General features: G+C 42.2%; 1 protein-coding gene across 6 annotated transcripts in view; it reads right to left on the minus strand.

Moving 5' to 3' along the window:
* arhgap32b (Rho GTPase activating protein 32b) overlaps positions 1–20,721 on the minus strand; it is a 109,256-nt gene that overhangs the window by 55,818 nt on the left and 32,717 nt on the right. For 3 of the 6 annotated variants that reach the window (XM_034889612.1, XM_034889611.1, XM_034889609.1), the window contains exons 2-5: positions 20,475–20,595; positions 11,741–11,846; positions 7,532–7,626; positions 7,083–7,167 (exon numbers count right to left, since the gene is read on the minus strand). In XM_034889612.1, coding sequence (XP_034745503.1) covers positions 7,083–7,167; positions 7,532–7,626; positions 11,741–11,846; positions 20,475–20,569 — 381 coding nt within the window. In that variant the 5' untranslated portion in view covers positions 20,570–20,595. Of the gene's footprint in view, positions 1–7,082; positions 7,168–7,531; positions 7,627–11,740; positions 11,847–20,348; positions 20,711–20,721 lie in introns of those variants that run through there. The other 3 variants (XM_034889610.1, XM_034889613.1, XM_034889615.1) reach the window with 3 other exon arrangements.

Below are 20,721 nucleotides of genomic sequence, written 5' to 3' on the forward strand. Positions count from 1 at the left end.
GAAGCGCAAACATCACAGTGTAGGAACTTTACGAAAAAACCCATTTTCAACAGTCAGACGCAATAAATTCAGACGCTGTTAATCATCGTACACCAAACATGGGTTGAAAACTGCTTGTGTGTGGTTTTGAGCTATCCATTAATAGTCAAATGTGAGTGAGGGCCAAATGCTAGGCTGTAGATAAACCGTATGGGAGAGCAGGGCCAACTGGCCCAATGGGATTGTAGTGTTGAAGTCAATAAAGTTGTTTTGCTGGTATGTGGCTGCTGACTGGATCATGCAGTCACCGGCCTGCATGGCTGGGACAGGGCCGAGAGAAACAGAAGAAAGCTGGAGGCCATTCAAAAGAGACATCAAATGGAGCAGAGGCCCTGGGCAGTGACAGGTCAGGTATTCAGGAGAATAACAGAAGATACAGTATCTGGACTGAAGAAATTCTTGTGTTAAAAGGAAGCATAAATGGGTTTTTAAGACAGGGGCTACTTTATTAGATACACATGCTTATTAAGGCAAAGAGCCATCTCCTTTCAACAACAAACTGCTCGGCTGCAACTCAACATAAACAGCATGTGGACAGGTTCAGTGAGTTCACTTCCATTCAAAGTTCCTTTGCACATTCGAAGGTCTACTTTACCAGCAGCTCCATCATATGGCGACTGCCTTCCCTCTGGCATATTTTATATAATAAAAGAGAATGATCCAGTAAACAAAAAAATAGAGATTAATTTAAAAAAGCAGATCCACAACAGTTCTATGACCAAAGAACTGGTGAAACTCTTTAGGTCAAAATTAAGATTTTTGGGATGTTACAAATGGCAACAACAGCTTTAAGCAATTATTTTACATAATTAAAAACTTTCAACATAACCCCCAGTAAGAGATAGTCAGATAGTGTTGTAGTGGGGGGTACATTAAGTAAGACTCAGTGGTGAGGTAAAACAAAGCAGAGGGCCAGTAGAGCTGTAGCCGAGCCAAAGTAGGGCTCCTTTTAATTCATTCACTATATGGCTAGCGCTCACCATAAAAAATGGATGACTGAAGAGAAAAAACTCTGAATCTGGAGTCAGAATTCAGTTTAAATGGCATGAATCTGTGTATGCTTCCTGCCTTGTCACAATGTTGAAGACCGTTTTCCTGGTGCATGTGCAGCCACTCAGTGCCACGGTGTACCTAAGCCTTGTTGATGACCATCTGTGTCCCTCCATTATGTGATATGGCACAAAACATTCATCCTCCCTGGTTATAAACACTCACAGCTCTGACCCTTGATTATTTTTCTCAAAAATGTGTCACGAAACATAGTTTCTTAAAGAATGATGACCGCAATGAGGACATGTTTGCCCAGACGACTCTACTGTCCGCTCCATCTACATTTCCCTAAGATTTCTGAGTTACAGAGTTTTAAGATTACTAGCCCATAGGCACAAAGATGAGCTGCATAATTCTTACAGTGTGCTGACATCCTGATTAAGCTACTATGTCTGATAGCACAACTTTCTCACGCCATTTATTTTTTATTTTTAGGGTGCTCGTGGTACATAGTGGTGGAGGTGGAGAATAGAAACTACAGGCTCATCTGCTATTGACATTACAGTATATCATTTTCATGCAAGAGGCCCAAAATCTTCTTTACGGATTATAAACTTGATATAGAAATCCACAGGTGCATGAGGGTTAGGTTGAGAGAGTCTCTAATGTCAAAGCAAGTTAAGTACATATATTCCAGCTTTATATTTTGGAGTCATTAAGTAATGTAAAGTTTCTGACATGCCAGGGAGATCCTCGGCTGAGGTTAAGCAGACAGTGAGCGTCCGACATAACAGTCACTCGTCGGACTTTTTGGGCCGATTCAACATTGGCATCGGTGAGAGAGTCCCTGCTGATTCAGCGTCAGCAAAATAGGGCATGATAAGAAAAATAGAAGTGAGGATAGCAAGCCCACGACTAAATGGCACACACCGCATCTCTGCATCTCTCTCTTCATCTCACATGATCCATCCAATATGCCATGGGGCTGTCCAAACTGGCAATAAATGTTTGTTGAGTGTTGCATCTAAAACAATGTATAGGTTTCCAACTAACGTCACCATCTTAGTAGCTTAGCATGTTGGCATGCTAAATTGTACTAACTTGCACCAAACATGAAGTAACAACTGAAGCTGATGGGGATTCATTTTTCCATCCAAAGCAGGAGAGGCAGTAGCTAAAAAATGGTAGCTGGAGAGGTGCAAGTTCAACTCTTGGGCACTGTTGATGAGCCCTTGAGCAAGGCAGCGGTACCCTAACTGTTATTCCTGAAATCAGGGGTTTTCATTGGAGCGGAAGACGGTTCCGCTAGAAACCAGGAAAAGCTGAGAATCAGATTCTGAGCCTAACACCCCGCCGACAGATTAAAGCCAGGACTGAATCTGAATTTATTGATTTATTCAGCTCAATTCAATGCAATTACATGCTACTCTATTCTTCTTAAGTGACCCTGCACACCCATAGTGAGTCTGTGTGTGTGTTTCAAGAGGCTGTGCAGACTCATTTACAGTAAGTGTCTGTACGCCATTTTACATGTCATTTGTAAACACTTCACCACAAGGTAACGTCTGCGTCACAGTAAGTTGGCCCATTCAGAGCTCCTGTTCCATTTAGTAGCATGCTCGGCTGGGCAGACAGGATCACAGTATGTTACCTGTCCAAAGTACACAGCTACAGGTAAACCCACAAATTATAGTGTTACATGTTTTCTGTATGCATGTTTATTATTCTCACTGAACGTCCAATTATTTTTAGTGTTGCCAGTTACCTCTCTACATTAACAAAAAAATGAAATTTAACAGTTAGACATTGCACAATACAGGTGCATTGGGACAGTGTGCTTGTTAGAGACACCTTGGTTGCACAACTAGGTGGCTTTGGTCTACATCCTAAACTGGTAATATTAGTAATATACAGTGTGGGGTCTACAACATACAGTATCACTCTGACAAATCTCCATTAGTGAATGTATACAGTGGCTTGAGAAAGTTAACACACCCATGCTAAAGTTGATAAAAAAGAGGAATAAAAAAAAAAAACATCTTTTGGAAATTGATCTTAATGCCTTAATTCAAAAGATTTAGGAAAATCCAACCTTTTAAGGACACCAATTTTCTTTGTGAATGAATAATGTATTGTAAATAAATAAATGTTCATCCTTGAAATACAACGGGTATGACCCCCTGTGTTTAAGACCCATAGAAGCAGGCAGATTATATTTTTAAAGGCCACTTACTTAATTTCTCCCTTGGCCTTTGAAATTAAAATAGCACCCGATCATCACATACCCTTCACCATATATAGTGATGGGCATGGGGAACTCGCCATAAGATCATCTGTCAATGGATATCAAACCAGCTATTAAGCTAACTGAAATAACACCCTGCCTCGTTTAATCCACTTTAGCATGGGTGTGTAAACTTTCTCAAGCCACTGTAGGTACGGAGCATGTGTGTGTAATTCAGGCCTTGTATTATAATAATAGGAGTCAAAACATTGTAATTTCCCCTTGCAGGATTAATTATGTACATTAAGAAAATAAGAAAAAAAAATTTAACCAGCAATTAGGAAAATGTCCCTCACTTGGAGAATACCAAAATCAAAAAAATGTGAATGAATCCCATTCATGTCAATGACAACAACTGAACCAAAACAACACTCAATTGCCAAAACAAAACTGGCAAATAATAATATGAAATACCAGTACCATAAGACAAAAACTGCCACGCAAGTGCTGCTCTGAATGCAGGCGCCCTCCTCTTTGGTCTCCTCTGACTTTGAGATCCTACTGTTTCCACAACAAAACCTTGCCTGACTCAAATTTGGCAAGGTTTTTTTTTTTATTATGGAAATGAAAGAATATGTCTTCCAGCAGTAGCCCTAAGCCTGCCAGAGCCCAGTATACTGCACACAGTCCGCAAGAGTTCATGCAGAATATAAACTACTGCGGGCGTTTTAACACAAACACATTGCTAACTTCCCCCAGAAGAACCTAGGTGCCACTTTAACAACAACTGCTAGAGCTATAACAGTACTACACATAATGTGATCCAGTAAATATGTGCATGTGGCATTACAGGCACATCTGTCAAACAACCACCATGATGAGCATAAAAAGTTGACTGGAGGAAGCGCTCTCTGACTGCTTAACTAAGCAGCAATGTGTTCCTTCACCTAAATGATTAAGTACTTATATCACGTCAGACTCATTTGGGCCAAACAAACAGAATACATTTGTGACCAATTCATTAAACAAGCCAACATGTTCGTCTGAGGCAAGATTAAACATGAAGTGTACTGATTGACATGGGGAACAAATACAGAATAATTAATCCCTCAACAAACAAGGGAGACAAGAGTTTTTCTCGCGGGGTTTCTGTTCACTCCAGAGAAGAGGCAGGAGCCGTGCTGAATACTAAAACCATAGAGCAGCACAACAAAACAACAGGGCTACTTGAAAGCAAAATGAAAGCAAAAGGAAACGCACAAAGGGTAAGACAGTCCTGCTGCCAGCATGCACAGCTGGGATAACAAAATGAGAACCAATCTACTGACTATGGACTACTCCTTTCAGCCGAAGGCTTTTCTTTACGCATGCAGCGAATGAATAGATGGTTTCTGTGGTGTAACCTGAGTTACATCAACAAATACCCTGCAGGTGGAGTAGATGTTGGTCAGCTGTTTGGCAAACTCTCGCTCTGCCCTCCCAACACCAACGCGTAGTAACTTTAGCAGACTGCTGACCCCTACTGGCTTCTTAACATAATGACACAGGTGTCGGAGTGAGACAGGTGCAATCTTTATGATGCAATGCCGAAATGATGCCAAACTTAGTGGCAAGGAGTAAAAAGAAAAGAACTGCTGATTCAAAATATCTGATTTCAGTCCCATTTTTAAGTGTATTCCAGAAACTTAGTACTGCACTTATACAAAGTAGAAAGCTACAGGAATCTAAGGGGACAATAAATAATGATCAAAGATAGCCTGACTTTTACTCCCTAGTATGGGTCAAGCACCAAAAACAACTGATCTTACATTTCCTATAATACACAGTGTACGTCATCAGAGCCACCTAAATGCCCATTTCTTTATATCCTACACCTACGGTTTGTAATGAAGACTTTTTGTTAGAGACCCATTTTTTCCTTCCTGAAACCGATTCTGATAGCTGAACTTGCATATTAAACTGTATACATACATACATATATACTGTATAATTTAAACAGTTGTATTCAACAACACTGTATGATTGCTATGATTGTTGTTTAGCCTGAAAACATAAATGACTACATACAGAGAATGAATGCCATAGAATTTTCTTTAAATCTAGTTTGACAGACAGTCATAATGGAATAAGAACTTCAATGAACGCTTTTAAAATAGATTTTTTTCAGGGCTACATTTCTTGTTATCATATCGGGGAATGGACTTGCATACTTGGCAATACCTTGGCATTTTTAGACAGTATTTTAGGCAGTATCCTTTCTTTCCTTTAGTATCGGAACAGCTCTACCTTCTGTTAAAGTAAGTTAAGTCTCACCAAGCTGAGATAACCCTCACGACTTCTGGGCATTGTCTCCTCCCAGAGCCACAGAAGACATGATACAGCTTTCCACAACCTGAACTTGTGTGAAATCAGTGGCGCGTCCCATTGGTTGTTCTAAACCTCACACATTTATCTCTTGGATAGAAAATATTCCACCATTAAATTCTGTACTTAACTCTATACTGAGAGCACACCCAAATAATAAAACCACCCCGACAGAGTCTGTAATCAAGAATCTACAGTATAGACTAGAAGTGCAACCCATCAACTTTTTACAACATTAAAATTGCTTTTATCCAAGTTTCTAGCTCCTAATGTCAGTAGTCTGATGGTAAGGAACAAAGATTTACCCTCCTGTTGTCTTCGGGTCATATTTAACCCCTTTCCACAAAGTTTCCATATTACAAATTTGGGTTTCTTTAAAACAAATTGTCCAAAAAAGCAACGTGGATGTTTCCCAACAACGCTCCTCACAAGTTAAATAAAAAAAAAAAATCAGTTTGGGTGTTTGTCAATTTTATAGCATTTGGAGAAAAAAGAATTGTTAAAAATTTTTTAATAACAGGGACTAAAATGTGAACGAATGTCAAATACAGTGCCAAATTATAGATGGCGAAAAAAAAGGAACAAAAATGTGTCAAAATAGTGACAATTAAAAAAAATTAAAAAAAACTTTAGGAATTTGGAGTAAAATCCACACATTTTTCAAAAGGCTCAGAAAAAGTCAACAAACGTTGAAAAAGTGAAGAAAAAAAAAACATTGGAGGAAAGAGACAAAAGGGTAGGAAAAGACGACCAAACATTAATAAAAGGTTTTTTATTTTGAATTTTGACTCAGAAAATCAAAGATTGTCAGTCGCGGGAAGACAACACAAGGGTTAAAAGAGAAGACAGATAAAAATGTGTGAAGGTTCAGTAGAGGGTACTGAGCTTGTGACTCCAAAGCCAGACGTTCACTGACACTAAATAGGGGAGGTATTGTGAATATGAATATGAATTGAAAGACACTAGAGCTACCTAAACTTCACCAGTTTTACACACAGAGCCATCAGTCAGCTGAGCCGTGTGAAGCTGGATGAATGAGGTTGCGCTGCTGGGGCACTGAAGAAGATATCAAACCCATACAAATCACCAACCATCCTCGCAAAAAGGAAGAGCTCTGCTTGACGTCAATTTAAAGTGACGCGTGAGTCATACTTCTGTCTTTATGAACATCATCTTTCCGTTTCTTACACAACACTGCAGGGGAATTGCAAGCGAGACCTTAAAGTCTTTGAAAGAACAAACAAACAATAGTGAAGTTCAAAGCTTCCTGTACACACCATGATCCCACATCCGTGGTGCTATCATTTTACACAGCCAGGTCCACCAAAATGTTAAAACCACGCTGGTGAAGCAAGCGCACCGCTCTGAGGGCGATCAGTCCAGCCCCACGGTTGCAATCCTCATCATATGAGATCACACTTTCTATTAATGGGGTAATTAAGGGGAGAAACTTTAGGGCCTTTACCTGAATTGTGCCAAAGTCCACGTTTTCGTAGTGGAAGTGAGCACACTCTGCCAGTTTTGGGAAGTGGCCCTTGGTGAAGCAAAGTCTGAAAACAGAACACACACACACACACACACACACACACACACACACACACACACACACACACACACACACACACACACACACACACACACTTTGGTTGGCACTTCATCCTCTGCTCATGATAACACCTCGGAGTGTGTATGACTAGTATAGAAGGAGGAGAGTGCAGTGCAAACAGAGGGAGAGGAAGGAGGAGGAAGACATAGAAATAGACTCGGGGAATGGAAAGAACTCTAGCAGGAAACAGAGGCGATAAACAGCCAGTTAGGAGAGCTAAATAGAGGTAAACAGAGGGAAGGAGAGCTGTGGGAGAAGTGGAGGAGATAGGCAGAGGCAGGTGTGTGTGTGTTTGTGTTTCTACTCACTTCTTAACATTCTTGACCTTCATGCTGGCCGTGCTGCTGCTGCTTGAGCGCATGAGGGGCTCCGTCCTCAGCTCAGGGATCTCTGCACTCCTCGCCTAAAATGCACACACACACACACACACACACACACACACACGTCAGCTTTACAGCTAGTGCATACAAACAAATCTCGGGCCCCTGTGTTTTTTATTGTTGGGACAGTTTTTGGTTTAGGTTTGGCTTCGCAGCAACATACAAAGACCCAACAGGTTTTTGTTTGATTAATGCCAACACCCACAAGACCATCAGAACTAAGCTCCGGACCTGGGGTGACAGATCCTTCTCAGCTGCTGCACCGCCGCCCTCCTCGACCATATCAAACAGTCAAGCACCCGACCATCATTCAAACAGGACTCGCTTTTCTTGTTAACAAGACTTTCCCAGTTTTTCCCTAATTTTCATTGCCCCCCTTCCCTGCTTTGCCTATGCCTGTTCACACCTATGTGTTTTCCTGTTCTATTTCACCTTGTCTACGTACCCTGTCTGTTTTGTTTGGTCTGTAACCAAAATTGTAACGCGTCTTTGAGCGTTTAGGAAAGCGCTATAAAAAATAAATGTATTATTATTAGAAACATGTTAAAAATAAATGTAAAAAAAGATAACTAGGAAAATGTACATTTCAGTAGAAGCAAGAAAACCAACAATACAAAATACTTAGCAAACATCTTTGAAAAGTATTGTGAACAATTCAAATAAGAACTTCCGTCTTCAAAAAAAGTAGGGAGAAGTTTCAAAAAAACTTGGCTGGCCCTGGTCTGCAAAGCGTCCTGAGATAACTCCTGTTGTGATGAGACGCTGTATAAATAAAACGGAATCAAGAATGATGCGAGTTATGCTGTCAGTGACATTTTCTAACATTGCACTGGCAGATTGACCGGGTACCCACCAAAAAAAGGACATTGCCTAAAGTTTATGCTGAGACATCATCTACACTGCTCATCCGTTACATTGTTTGGCCAAACATTCATGTTCCCTCCACACAGAGGCTTCTGAACATTCAGCTGCTCTGCTTTGTTATTCAAGCATTCCTTAACAAAGCCACTAGAAAATCTATGCTGCTGCAAGGCCATGTTATCGAAACACAGTGACTGGAAAGTCATTAACAGTAAAAGCAACATGGATCTGTAAGAAAAATGCAGCAAAGACGTGCTGGCCAAGAGCGGTGTGAATATGTTTACGGCTACACATACACTACTCAGTTTTGGTTTAAAACGTATCTTTTTTAAATATCTTTTGCTACGTTTGCAATGTAAAAGGAGACATTTGGAACAAAACTGCTGCCCGCGTTGTGGTTTGAGGACTTTGGGGTGGTTTTGTAGTCTAGATGGGCACAAACGGAGACTTTGGCACCAGTGCCACATTAGCACCGGGGTTTCGGTACCCAACCCTCGTTGTCAGACATGTTAATGTGGATGGAGATTAGTTCTGCTACTGGAGCCTAAACTCGTATGTACACAGAGGCCGTTTTTGTCTCAAAAACAAGGCTTTGAAAATGAAAAGGTGGAGCAGAGCTGTTTGACTTTTCTGTATTAAGCTTGGGACTCCACAGCCAGATGGTCAGTGACAGTACAGGTGATAGGCAGCTGAAAGAGTCTACACAACCTCTATCCAAGGTGTTAACTGGATGAGGCGGACATGGGACAGATGTGGGACAGATGTGGGACAGCAGTTGTTTAAACATGCAGTCACTTCAACTGCTCATATAGAAGAGCTGCAACAATTAGTGGATTGACAGAAGAATAACCAAGACAGCCAACAGGTTCCAGCTTCTTATTTGAGTGAGACAGCCCTACATGTATGTATACACACATAATCACATGTATGCATTATATATGTGTGTAAATATATAACTAGTATAGGGCTTCACACTTATATGAAACATTCAACTTGAGCTTCTTTAATGCTGCCAGTGAGAGAGAGAGAGAGAGAGAGACAGAGAGAAAGAGAGAGCGAGAGCGTGTGAGTGAGTTAGTGAGTGAATTTGTGTATGTGTGAATGTGTGTGTATGTGTGTGTGTGTGTGTGTGTGTGTGTGTGTGTCCAAAATCCATTCCAAATGGATGGCTTGACTGGGTGACGCAGATGTAACAAATGAATGTGAAAGCTTTAAACTTGATCAAGCCTGTTCTGAGTGTGTGATCTAAATGCTCTGAATGTATAACTACTACAACCGATTTTACTGTTCGTTTGATCAAGACGTTGCAGGGATTTGGGTGTGATTTGTTCCTTTGTGCCTCGCTCTGCAGTCGACACAGACTACAATCTATCCTACATAGTGCAACAGGGCGTTGGTGTGACAGCTTACACTAAGTTAGCGCTTCTCATCACCTACTCGAACCACTGGAGACATACATAATACATGCCACTCCAGTACAGAGTCCCTCTCGTTTTAAATATTGAACAAAGAAAAGCAGACATGCAGTATTAAAGGCGCCGCCTCGGAGATCAATATTCATTAGCCTGGCAAGATTGTTGTTTCTCTTTCTGTCTGTTTCTCAATCGAAGTACGCACTAGCGATAGGGCTCCAACCACGCGCCGACCATGGGTGGCTCGCATGTTACCATGGAGACGGCCTCATTTTCACTGTGCTGTTGATGCAAGAAGCAAGACCTGAACCAAAGACGAGAGGGAAGGAAATAATGAATGATGCTGTCTGGTGAATGGAATCCAGCGTGGAGAGACTGGCTGAGGCAAACAGATGACACACGAGTACACAGATAGGCAGATGACTATCCATGTAAAGAGTTTGGAGAGGGGTAGCTTTAGGACACCAACAGCCACCTGCATTAATCATGAATGCGGTGATCGCGTTTCAGGGAACAGAGGAGACACAGTTTGGCTAGGAGGGAAAAGACACAGCTAATCAATCCACAAGGCTGAAAACAGACGCTGATAAGAATGTGACAGGTAGAAAACGAGCGGATGAGAGCGGCGTTGTGTTGTCACTGCATCGGACACGTCAGGAATGACACGCAGTGAGCTTTAGCTGACCCAGGATGAGAGTAGGACAATGATGAATGGCCCAATCCCAAAGTGAGCCCTGAGGACTCACAGACTTAATTGATCTCAAGTGCTAAGTGAGTGAGTGTGTGAGGTCACATGGGCTCAGATAGGTAGAAATGGGATTGGGTTAACACTTCACCAGATCACATGTTACCTTGGCGACGTTTAATAACAAAGATGTTGCTGACACTTGCCGGTTGGGGAAATACTTTGTCGCTTTCCACACGGCCAAGGCCCAGGAGACGGCTGGCTGGTTCCACATTTATTCAAACTCTTGTTCCACCAGCTGGACAACAGGCCCCCTCCGCTCCGTGGTCGTGTGGCATGCTGTTGTTTAACTTTGGAATTTCTGGATTTCCCTATGGTCGCCACCCTTTGAACTGTGGGTAATTCCCTTTGGTGAAGTCTGATGCAGACTCACAGAAAGGGCTCGGCGAGTAAGTACTCACACCCTCACGCCTTTTGAAATATGACATTGGAAAAACCCTAAGCCCTTACGAATTTCACAGGAAAGCGTGATAAAGTCAGTGAGTCTGTGAGTCCAGATGTTGGGATTGGGCCACTGTAACAAAACAGAGACCGTCGGCGTCTCGCATATGCAAATGTGTAAGGCAGGACATTAGGCCTAAACCTATACATTTTTTCAATCCTGCTTCCATTACAAATCTGCGGGGACCAGTCCCAAACTGGCTTACCCACCTGGTAATCAGGTTCATTACATTCAGATTTTAATCTTTGTGGGTTTTTGGGGGGATTTGCCAAACTATAAATTTTTAGAAAGGTTATTGTATAAGGAGTCAGTAAATCAATGTTTGCATTTACTCAGATGTCTATATGGCAACCACATTGAAGTTTAATAATGGCCGCTGTTTAGACATCTGAGCAAATGCAAACATTGATTTTCTGACTCCTTATACAATAATCTTTCCAAAAATGTAAAGTTTAGCAAATCCCACAAAAAGTCCCACAAAAACATAGTGAGCTTCACTATGGCGCGCTATTGGCTGGTTTAACACAATAACGATAAAGAAGCAAGGGCAAGCAGCATCTTGTTTACATTCAACAAAGAAAATACAGAGTAGACTCCTCAGACCAAGCGCCAATAGCCAGAGTAGGACAATATCACAATGGAGTGTGTGTGTGTGTGTGTGTGTGTGTGTGTCTCACCATGGCACTGATGGTCTCCTCCCAGTCAGGCCTCTCTCTGGGATGGATTTTAGCCAGTTCAGGTACAATGTCGTTGTCCTCCGGGTGACGTCCAGGCCTCAGGCCCCTGAAGCCAACACACACACACATGGATCTGGTGATTATTTTGCTGCTGAATACTAATTAATAGTCTATAAAATGCTGTGGGTTGTTAAAACCTTTAGGAAACTATGTGTACACAAACAGTGTTCTCAATGCTGAGTTCATGTGTATAGCCGCTGGTGATACTTGAAGCAAAGTCTCATGTTGTGTCGAGCCTTCTTAGTGACTTAAAAATGTTGATTTTGATGTGATCATAGTGGTGCCTCTAGCTCTCCCACTCAAAAGGCTAAAAACGAGAGAACGGTAAAGCTTAAAACTACGGAACTTTTTGTACCTTAAAATAATGTTTCAGTGGTTCATCAACTCATAAGAGGGTGAACGGCACTTCTGCCTTTGCTTTGCGGTTCTATACCGGCTATAACGACACTATGTGAGTTTTCCAGATCGGGTAGCAGAGCTATAGTTCCAAATGAGACATAATGGGACAATTCCGCGTCCAACCGGTAGGGGAAAAGTTAAATAGTGTTGCTTTAAAAGTGGCGATTCCTTCCAAATTAAGCTTTTAAACAAAAGCTTGACTTGGGTCCATTCACAAAAAGACCCAAGGTAGCATTTTGGCGAGAGTTATGTTTTATGTTATGTCAACATAAAAGTTGTAGTCTAGGTGAATCAAAGCCCTTCTAGGGACGCGATTTGGAAATAAGCAATAGCTGTAAATGCTGGGATGCTGTACACTGGAGATTTGTTGCACAAAATGTCTGTCGTAGCATTTGTCCCTAGTTAAATAAGCATGGAATGAAAAAGACATGACCGAGATTCTGTGAGGGAAAAGTGTAGTGTGTGTAAGAAAGAGAACAAAACCCTACAGGACATTGGAACATTTGATGATATGAAGGTATATTTGAATTATTATTGCCGATGGAACAACTTGAAGTTGATTTGGCAACTTCATAAACTTCATGAAAGACTGTCAGGGCTTCCAGAGAGGCTGAAAGGAGTGCAGGACAGGGACAGAAACAGATTTGCAAAGAAGCATTTCACAAATTGACTAGTAACGCACACACAGTGTACATAAACTCGACACTCGGACAACCACACACACACCTCAAGGCTGGCATTTAACCACCATCCTGAAAGTAGCAATGACGCTACATCTACATGAGTATTAAAACTTAGACAACTTGGTAGATGACATCAAAAAAGTAGAAGATCTCTGTTTTGGGCAGGATGGAACTGTCTGTAGCAGCTGCATGATGACAGCGTCTAGAAAAAGGCTGAAACAATGTTGCTGCATTGACGTAATTGGACTTAAGTGCAGGGGACTATGAGTCAAGATGAACCAGGGAAGCAGAGTTTAGTAGTAAGCAATTCTCTGTACTCTGTCACACTACTTCTCAGTGATCTGACTTCATTCAGTCACACTAAACACTCCCCCCCCGTGTACGTCGTTTACAACAGTAATGTTGTAATTTGTTCTTGTTTTATTGAATTTTTTTAACAATACCCAGCCCTACTCTTGCTCGTTTTCCACCGAACCTTCTCCCCTTCTAGAAAACCCGATCAGAAAAGAAAGTGGCAAAGCAAGACTTCCCACAGACCTCCTAAGCTCCTAGCCTGCTGGGTCAAATGCTTCTCTCTGCAACGCTGTAAGAAACACGAGAGAGATTTTTAAAAGATCTTTTAATCTTCACTATTTTCTAAACATTGGCAACAACCTCTCCAATTGTGGTACATAAAAACAACAGCAGCTCTATTTTGCTCAGAAAATGAGAGCCATGAAGCTCTCTCTATATTCATCCTTGGCCAACACTCTCTGCTATTACTTTCAATTCAATTTTCTTTATAGTATCCAATCATAAGGGTTATCTGGAGACACTTTACAGATCGAGTAGGTCTAGACCTCACTCTATAATTTACAAAGACCCAACAATTCCAGTAATTCCTATTAGGCTGCCCGGTCATTGAACGCCTGATTCAACTTATGCTTAACCACAAACAGAAGTCATGTGGGTTATGGACTAATATTCCATCACTGTTACATGTTTAATGTGAGCACAAATCTTTCACTCACATAGACAAAGAGGTTTGAGGGTAGACAAGGTATACACTAGAAAGCTGCTATACCACTGTCAGAGACTCTCTTTTGTTCTCTTGCTGCTGTGGGGCGGAGTCACTAGTAGGGCTGGGTATTGTTCAAGAAATGTCCAAATCTGATACCAGTACCGGGACTTTGATACCGGTTCCTAAAAATTTTTTGATACCAATGTTATAAAAAAAAAGAGAAGAAATTACTACATTGCGGCACAAGTCTTCAGTATTTATTTTCCAGCTCCTGCTACGTGAGTTTGTAGTAGAGTTTTTCCTGCGTGTCTCTATGACATGTAACGTTAGACAGCCAATCACAAACATTGCTAGATCTTGGTAGGAGCATGCTGAGTGCTTATTGGCTCACAGGCCAGATCTACTCCTCCTAGGTATTGAATGAAGAGGCATTTTTCAATACTTAATAATTAAGAGGCAATTTGGTCAGTGCCTAAAAGTATTAAATCTGGTACCCAGCCCTTGTCACAAGAAGCAACTTGATCACTCTCAAAGAAAAGGGCCACACCAAAGCATTTTACCTTTGGACACAGACTGGCTTTATCTCCCTGCCTCCAGTCTTTATGCTAAACTATGATAATCTGCTGCTGGTTGTAGCTCCATATGCCGTGTACAGATATGAGGTTGATACTGATCTCCTGCCTCTGTCAAAACTCACAAACCATTACTGTAAAATTCTCATTAGGTAGGTTATCCAAAGTTCTCATGAATGTGCCTTAAAAACTATAACCCGTTTCTCCCTCCTGCTTCTTCCAAGCCATTTGCTTGCTACGTTAGTTTAAATTGTAAATTGCCTGGCACCACGGAACAGTTCATCCTGTAATATAGAACGTGTAGGAAGGCTCCCAGAAGGCACCCTGATCAGATGTCTCCTTTCGCCGCACCAAATTGTCTGTCCTTCTCACGTTCCAGTTGACTCTCACTCAGGAACAAGACCCCGAGATACTTGGACTCTTTCACTTGGGGGAAGCAACCCATTCCCAAGCCAGAGTCACTCAGTCAACTCAGAATCAGGGCCTTGAGGCTTTAAGATGCTGACTGTGTGTCATAACGGACACTGTTCTTCACCTGCACCTTGAGATCCTAACCGTGTAGATCACAAACTGAATTGGTGACCAGGTGGAGCCTGACACCCAGCTTTGTTCTGAGAATAAGAACACAGCTTTCACTCCAGTTATACAAGGACCGGATGGCTCATAGCAACGGCCCGGTACACCATACTCAAGCACCCCCCCCCCCCAGGTGTCCCCATTGAAGGACTTGTGGACTTCTTTGTCAACGAGGTGAATGGCAACTGAACTTCCCACCACCACTGTAGACAAGCTGCTAATGTAAGATGTGTGTGTGTTACTGGTGACAGATTATTGATCCGACAGCCTCAGACAAAGAACGAGTCCAGAAGGGCAGCTGAAAGTGAAAGTGATCAAAGACAGTCACGTTAGAAGATTTTATTTGCAACTGTTGACAGTAAAAACCTGATAAAAAGCACAAGACTATTAAGGACGCTTATTAATTAATTAGCAGCCAAACCCAGGCAACAAGTGCAGCCAGTTTGGGAGGCTGTGATCAACGTTTATAAGAGCAACTTTTAAGAGCATGGCATGTTTTCTGTACTGGACTGGACACATATGGATACTTGCCATTTTTAGAACTGCCAATAATACCCTCCGGAGAATATCATGAGGTTTGGACGCGTGCGGTGTGTGTGTCTCTCCCTCTCTCTGTCTGTATGAATGTAAGATGATTGCAGAAGTGGCACTGGTCTGATGACAGAGACATCCAATGAATGGTGACTAATGGCTGAGGAGAGTGTAGTGCCTCATGTTCTGCTCTACAAGAATGAAATAGTGGTTTAATTTAGTTGGGACTGTTTATGTCTCTTCATGTGTCTTTTCTTTCTATTAGGTTCCGCCATCCAGCTATTTACAAAAGTAACTTAATGAACTGCTATCATCCTACAAGGGGGAACTCTGCCTGAGCAATCTGATCTGGCATACTGTAGTGTTCCAGTTGTACTTAAAGCCAGCACTATAGCTCAGTCAGCCATGCATGCTAAACTAAAATATCCCTTCATGTGTCTCTGAATATTCTTTTGCTGTTAATACAAATCTACAGAAACAGCTGAACACTTCCATGGTCACTGGGTTTAAAAAACATGGAAGAGCTGTCTGTTGCACATGTGCCGTATATTTGAAGCAGCTGGCTATGCTAATGTAAGTAATACATACCAATATGAACTTTGGAGTTCACTCTTCATAATGCGCTCTGTTTAAACATATTTTTTCTATCTAAAAGTTGAACTCATGTTACAAGGTAAAATTCATAAAAGCTTCCGTTCTATTCTTGTTTCAGAAATTTCAATTTAACAAAGGGAATAAACTGCAGCCGTGACTGCAGTCCACGGTTCTTGTGTTTATTAATAGCATTATTTACAGACAGGTGTCCACAGGCAGCTCTGTTGCTGGAGATGCTGCAGTTCATGTGGAGACCATGCACTGCACCTCCAATAGAAGAGACTGGAAGCCTGCTATTCAAGACAATGGTAAGTTTGAATCTTCCAAAGCATCTTTCAACTGTTTGACTTATCGGAAATGTTGACATACATGCTCAAAGTGAAAACACGTGGCTCTATATGTGCTTGTAACTATAGCCAAGCAAGTTTGCGGGTCCAAATAGAAAATGTGAAGGCCTTTTCTATAAAACTGCTTGCCATTGCATTTAGGGAGCTAAATAGTTGTAGGCTATCCGTATGCATACGGTAGCGGTTAGGAACAACCGCTGGTTCTTGACCAAATACCTCAATATCGATATTGTGGCGCTATTCTAAGGTTGACAATTGGTGCTTTCACAAACTATCTTCACACAGATTTTACATAAATAATCATCAGTAATAACCCTAACCCTAACATAACAGCTAAAACAGTCTGGTAAGTTCAGAACAGTACATGACTTTACTGTAATGCAGCCTTTAAAACCAGTCAAAGATAACACTTGTCATATCACGATCTCCAAAATCTAAGACCATACATATTGATAGAATGTTGATACATTGCCCAGCCCTCCATCGAATTGAGGTTCTCTTTCTCTATTGCATAGTTCTCACCAAAAACGGTTTACAAAAACACATTTGTTAAGCTCTAGTCGCACTGCAGTAGTATTACCTGGGGACCGGATGTTGTCTGTGATCCTTATTCCCGTGTGAACACGCCATGTCAGTTATTTGTCAAGTAAAAGTTCCCCCATAAATTCCCTACCATAGTTTGCCAAACGGAGACTGTGTGGGATAATAGTCCCAATCCGAATCTGCATCTCTGTGATTTGGGGTCGTACTGGCTGCGTTGTCAATTATGAAGGTTTTGTCAGAGCCTTGACATCATATCCCTGGGATGTCAATACATTCTAAATCACATGAGGTCCCCTGGTAATATTAGTCCCATGTGAATAGGGCTTTTGTGGACTGTCTAGCAGTAATTTCAGTGATAAATCCCTATGATTGATTGTAGGTCAGGTGTTATTGGCCGGTTGTAGGACTATTCACTTGTGCACAGAGGCACTATTGACGGCACTGTTGATGACTCCGTTTGGATACTGAAAAATGAACTAAGAGGTTCAATACTAATTCTCATTTGCAAATGAGTCTGGCTATGCCAGGCTATGACTAAACATGACAAGCAAACTGATTAATGTGTAAAAAAAACAATTGGTGGTGCGCCGCTTTAATGAACTAAAATTAAAAAAAAAAAAAATCACAATGGCTTAAAGAAGAATTCCGGTCAATTCCAACATGTGCACGTAGCAACACGTAAATGTGGAGAGCTGTCAGTAGACAACACACTATTTCGGTGTTGTAGTTTGTTGACGGTCCTGAAGCACTCCTTACAGTATCAACAAGGGAACTATAAACAGCTGACGTAGCACAACTTTCATGCATTTCTGTCACATCTACTGCAGTCAGATTCACTGTGTTCACTCAGAAGGAATCCCTTCACATGGGGAGACACTTAATTTTGAACATGTTTAGAGGCTAAAAACACATTTAAAACGTGCCCTGGTTTAGCCTGTTGGGTGCTAACTCTAGCAGGAGGATAACACGGTGTAGACAGCACCGACTGGTTCAACGTGACTTATGTTGAATTAACTGCATTTACAAGCACATGGACTGCTACAGCCCTCACAGCCTGTGCATTCCTTAAATTAGCAGCTTTGTGATCTATTTAGTTAGAGATTCATGAGAGCCTGGTTGCCGGCGTGGGCCTTCTCCTGCACAGTACGGCTCTGTTGAACGCTCATCTGCCTGACTGAATGAGCAAATCACTGACAGTATACAGTTTCACAGCATTTTCCTTCTCTTTCCGTTTCATCTACTGGGATGCCGTGTCCCCATTCCGCCCCTCTCAGCCCTGGCTGATCCTCTGATCCACGCATGTCCCCCAGGACTCACCGGAAAACTTTTACAATGCAATGGCCGCGGCCAAACGCCCTGTCTCTGATAAAAGGAATAATCTGCTGCAACGGGCAACAGACACACAGAGCATACACACCCTTGGATATATACAGTGGCTATATATACTTCTGCCCCCTGTATTTTAAGGAAGAACATTTATTTATTTGCAATACATTATTCATTCACAAAGAAAATTGGTGTCCTTAAAAGGTTGGATTTTCCTAAATTGTTTTAATTAAGGCATTAAGATCAATTTCCAAAAGATGTTTTTTTATTCCTCTTTTTAATCAACTTTAGCCCGGGTTTGTAAAGTTATGCAAGCCACTGTGTGTGTGTGTGTGTGTGTGTGTGTGTGTGTGTGTGTGTGTGTGTGTGTGTGTGTGTGTGTGTGTGTGTGTAATTTAGCAGAAGAGAATCAGCAGAATCTCTTTCCCCTTTACCATTAGTTTTCCCCTTATTATTTTTCTCTTCTTTTCACTCATCTCAGTAGTATGTTGGACGGCTGTCTAATGTATGCTAAGCTGCTGCTGCCATGGTAACCACGGTGCAGGATTTAGACCCAGTTCAGTACTCGGGGGGGGGGGGGGGCTGTGGTGTTTTGAAGGGCAGGTGGAGAGGCTGAGCAGCCTTAACGGTAATCCCCCCCCCCTAACCTCCAAAAAAGATAACGTACAGCAGCACACATTTGCAAAAACACAGACAGATGTAAACTAGTGTATAGCCAACACACACACACACAAACACACAATAAACCCACATCATGCTGCCTCAGCAATAAAGCAGGGGAGAGAAACCACTGGTTACGAGGTGGCATAAAAACAGGCTGCCGAAGTCAAAATGGGAGTGATGACTAACAGAAATAGTAAAGCAATGACTAAATGAGTCACAGCCTTAATTTCCATCTCTGATTGTATAATGTGTCAAAGGAGATCCCCAGGATGTGTTGGAGGTTTGTTATACCACATGGGCAGAGAGTGCAGCAACTGTAATGTAGAGGAGATAAGTGATATCCCAACAGCACTTGAAAGCTGATGAGAGAGCTGGCAGTGCACGGTGAAACGTGCTGAGAAGCCCCTAACAGCAAAGATTAACGGCGGTTTGTTTGTTGTGTGTTTGTGTGTGTTTTTATCGCATTAAAGTGTGACAGCAATGTTTGTCCTAAAACATCCCTGTGAATCATGCAGTGTTTTGGGTATGAGTCCCTATGTATTTTTGTGAATGTAATTGCTTGAGGGTGTGTGTGTGTGTGTGTGTGTGTGTGTATATACATACATACATACATACATACACACATATATATATATATATTTATGTGTGTGTGTGTGTGTGTGTGTGTGTGTGTGTGTGTGTGTGTGTGTGTGATGACAATGCACAGGCATGTGGGTGTGGGTGTACAGCTGTTGCAATGACGTAACTAGCTGAAAGCGGATACATTCGGCCCCTCAGAGGTTCTTGGAGCTGGGAGTTGACTGGCTCCGTCAGCAAAAAGAAATCTGAATGAGGGGTTTCCAGCGGTGATGGTTAGCGATGGCTGTTGCCCAGTTGCTATGGGCGGATGGGGTGTGGGTGGGGGTTAAACAGGGGGCGGGGGCGGTGACTGTGCAAACTCAGGCTCAGCCATAGCACTCAGGAATGTCTACTGATGCCTCCTCACACCTCCCCTGCATGCGCATACCCTAGTGTCATTTCTCCTTGAGGCATAGAGAAAACCAAGTGTAACCCCCCCCACACCCCCTTCTATCATCAACACACACACACACACACACACACACACACACACACACTCTAGCACAGCACACGCTAACTCTAAAGTGGCACTGCTATAAGCACAGTACAGTTTCTCCACCTTTCAAAACCAGAGCATTTATTTCACATACAGTAAGAGTAATAATACATAATACACACACGCGCACAGAGAGCATAGGGGGGGAGACACACACACACACACACACACACACACAATAAACAAACTAACATGCTCACCAAACTACAACCTGAGGTGTGGTCCTTCTCTCCACAAACACACACTCTTCCTCCTCTCTTCACTCTGAAGGGAAACGGGGCAGTCTGTTCTCGAGGGTGTGCGCCAGCCTCGTCCTGTGCTCTTACCTGTCCAAGATGTCATGGCTGGACGTGGCTGTGGCTCCCGGCATACCTAGTGCTGCACTCCCCACCGCTGCGGCAGCCCCGCTGCCTGCCTCCATGATACTGACTCACTGCAATGAGCAGCCTGCCAGAGAAGCAGAGAAGCAGAGAGGGGAGGGGAGGATGAGGATGTGAAGAGGTAGATCAGGAGGGAGAAATACGAATGAGATTAAAGAAAATCACGTGTAAAGGCAAGAGGGAGGATGATTGG

Source organism: Etheostoma cragini, chromosome 13 (genome assembly GCF_013103735.1).
Source record: "Etheostoma cragini isolate CJK2018 chromosome 13, CSU_Ecrag_1.0, whole genome shotgun sequence".
Taxonomy (NCBI): domain Eukaryota; kingdom Metazoa; phylum Chordata; class Actinopteri; order Perciformes; family Percidae; genus Etheostoma; species Etheostoma cragini.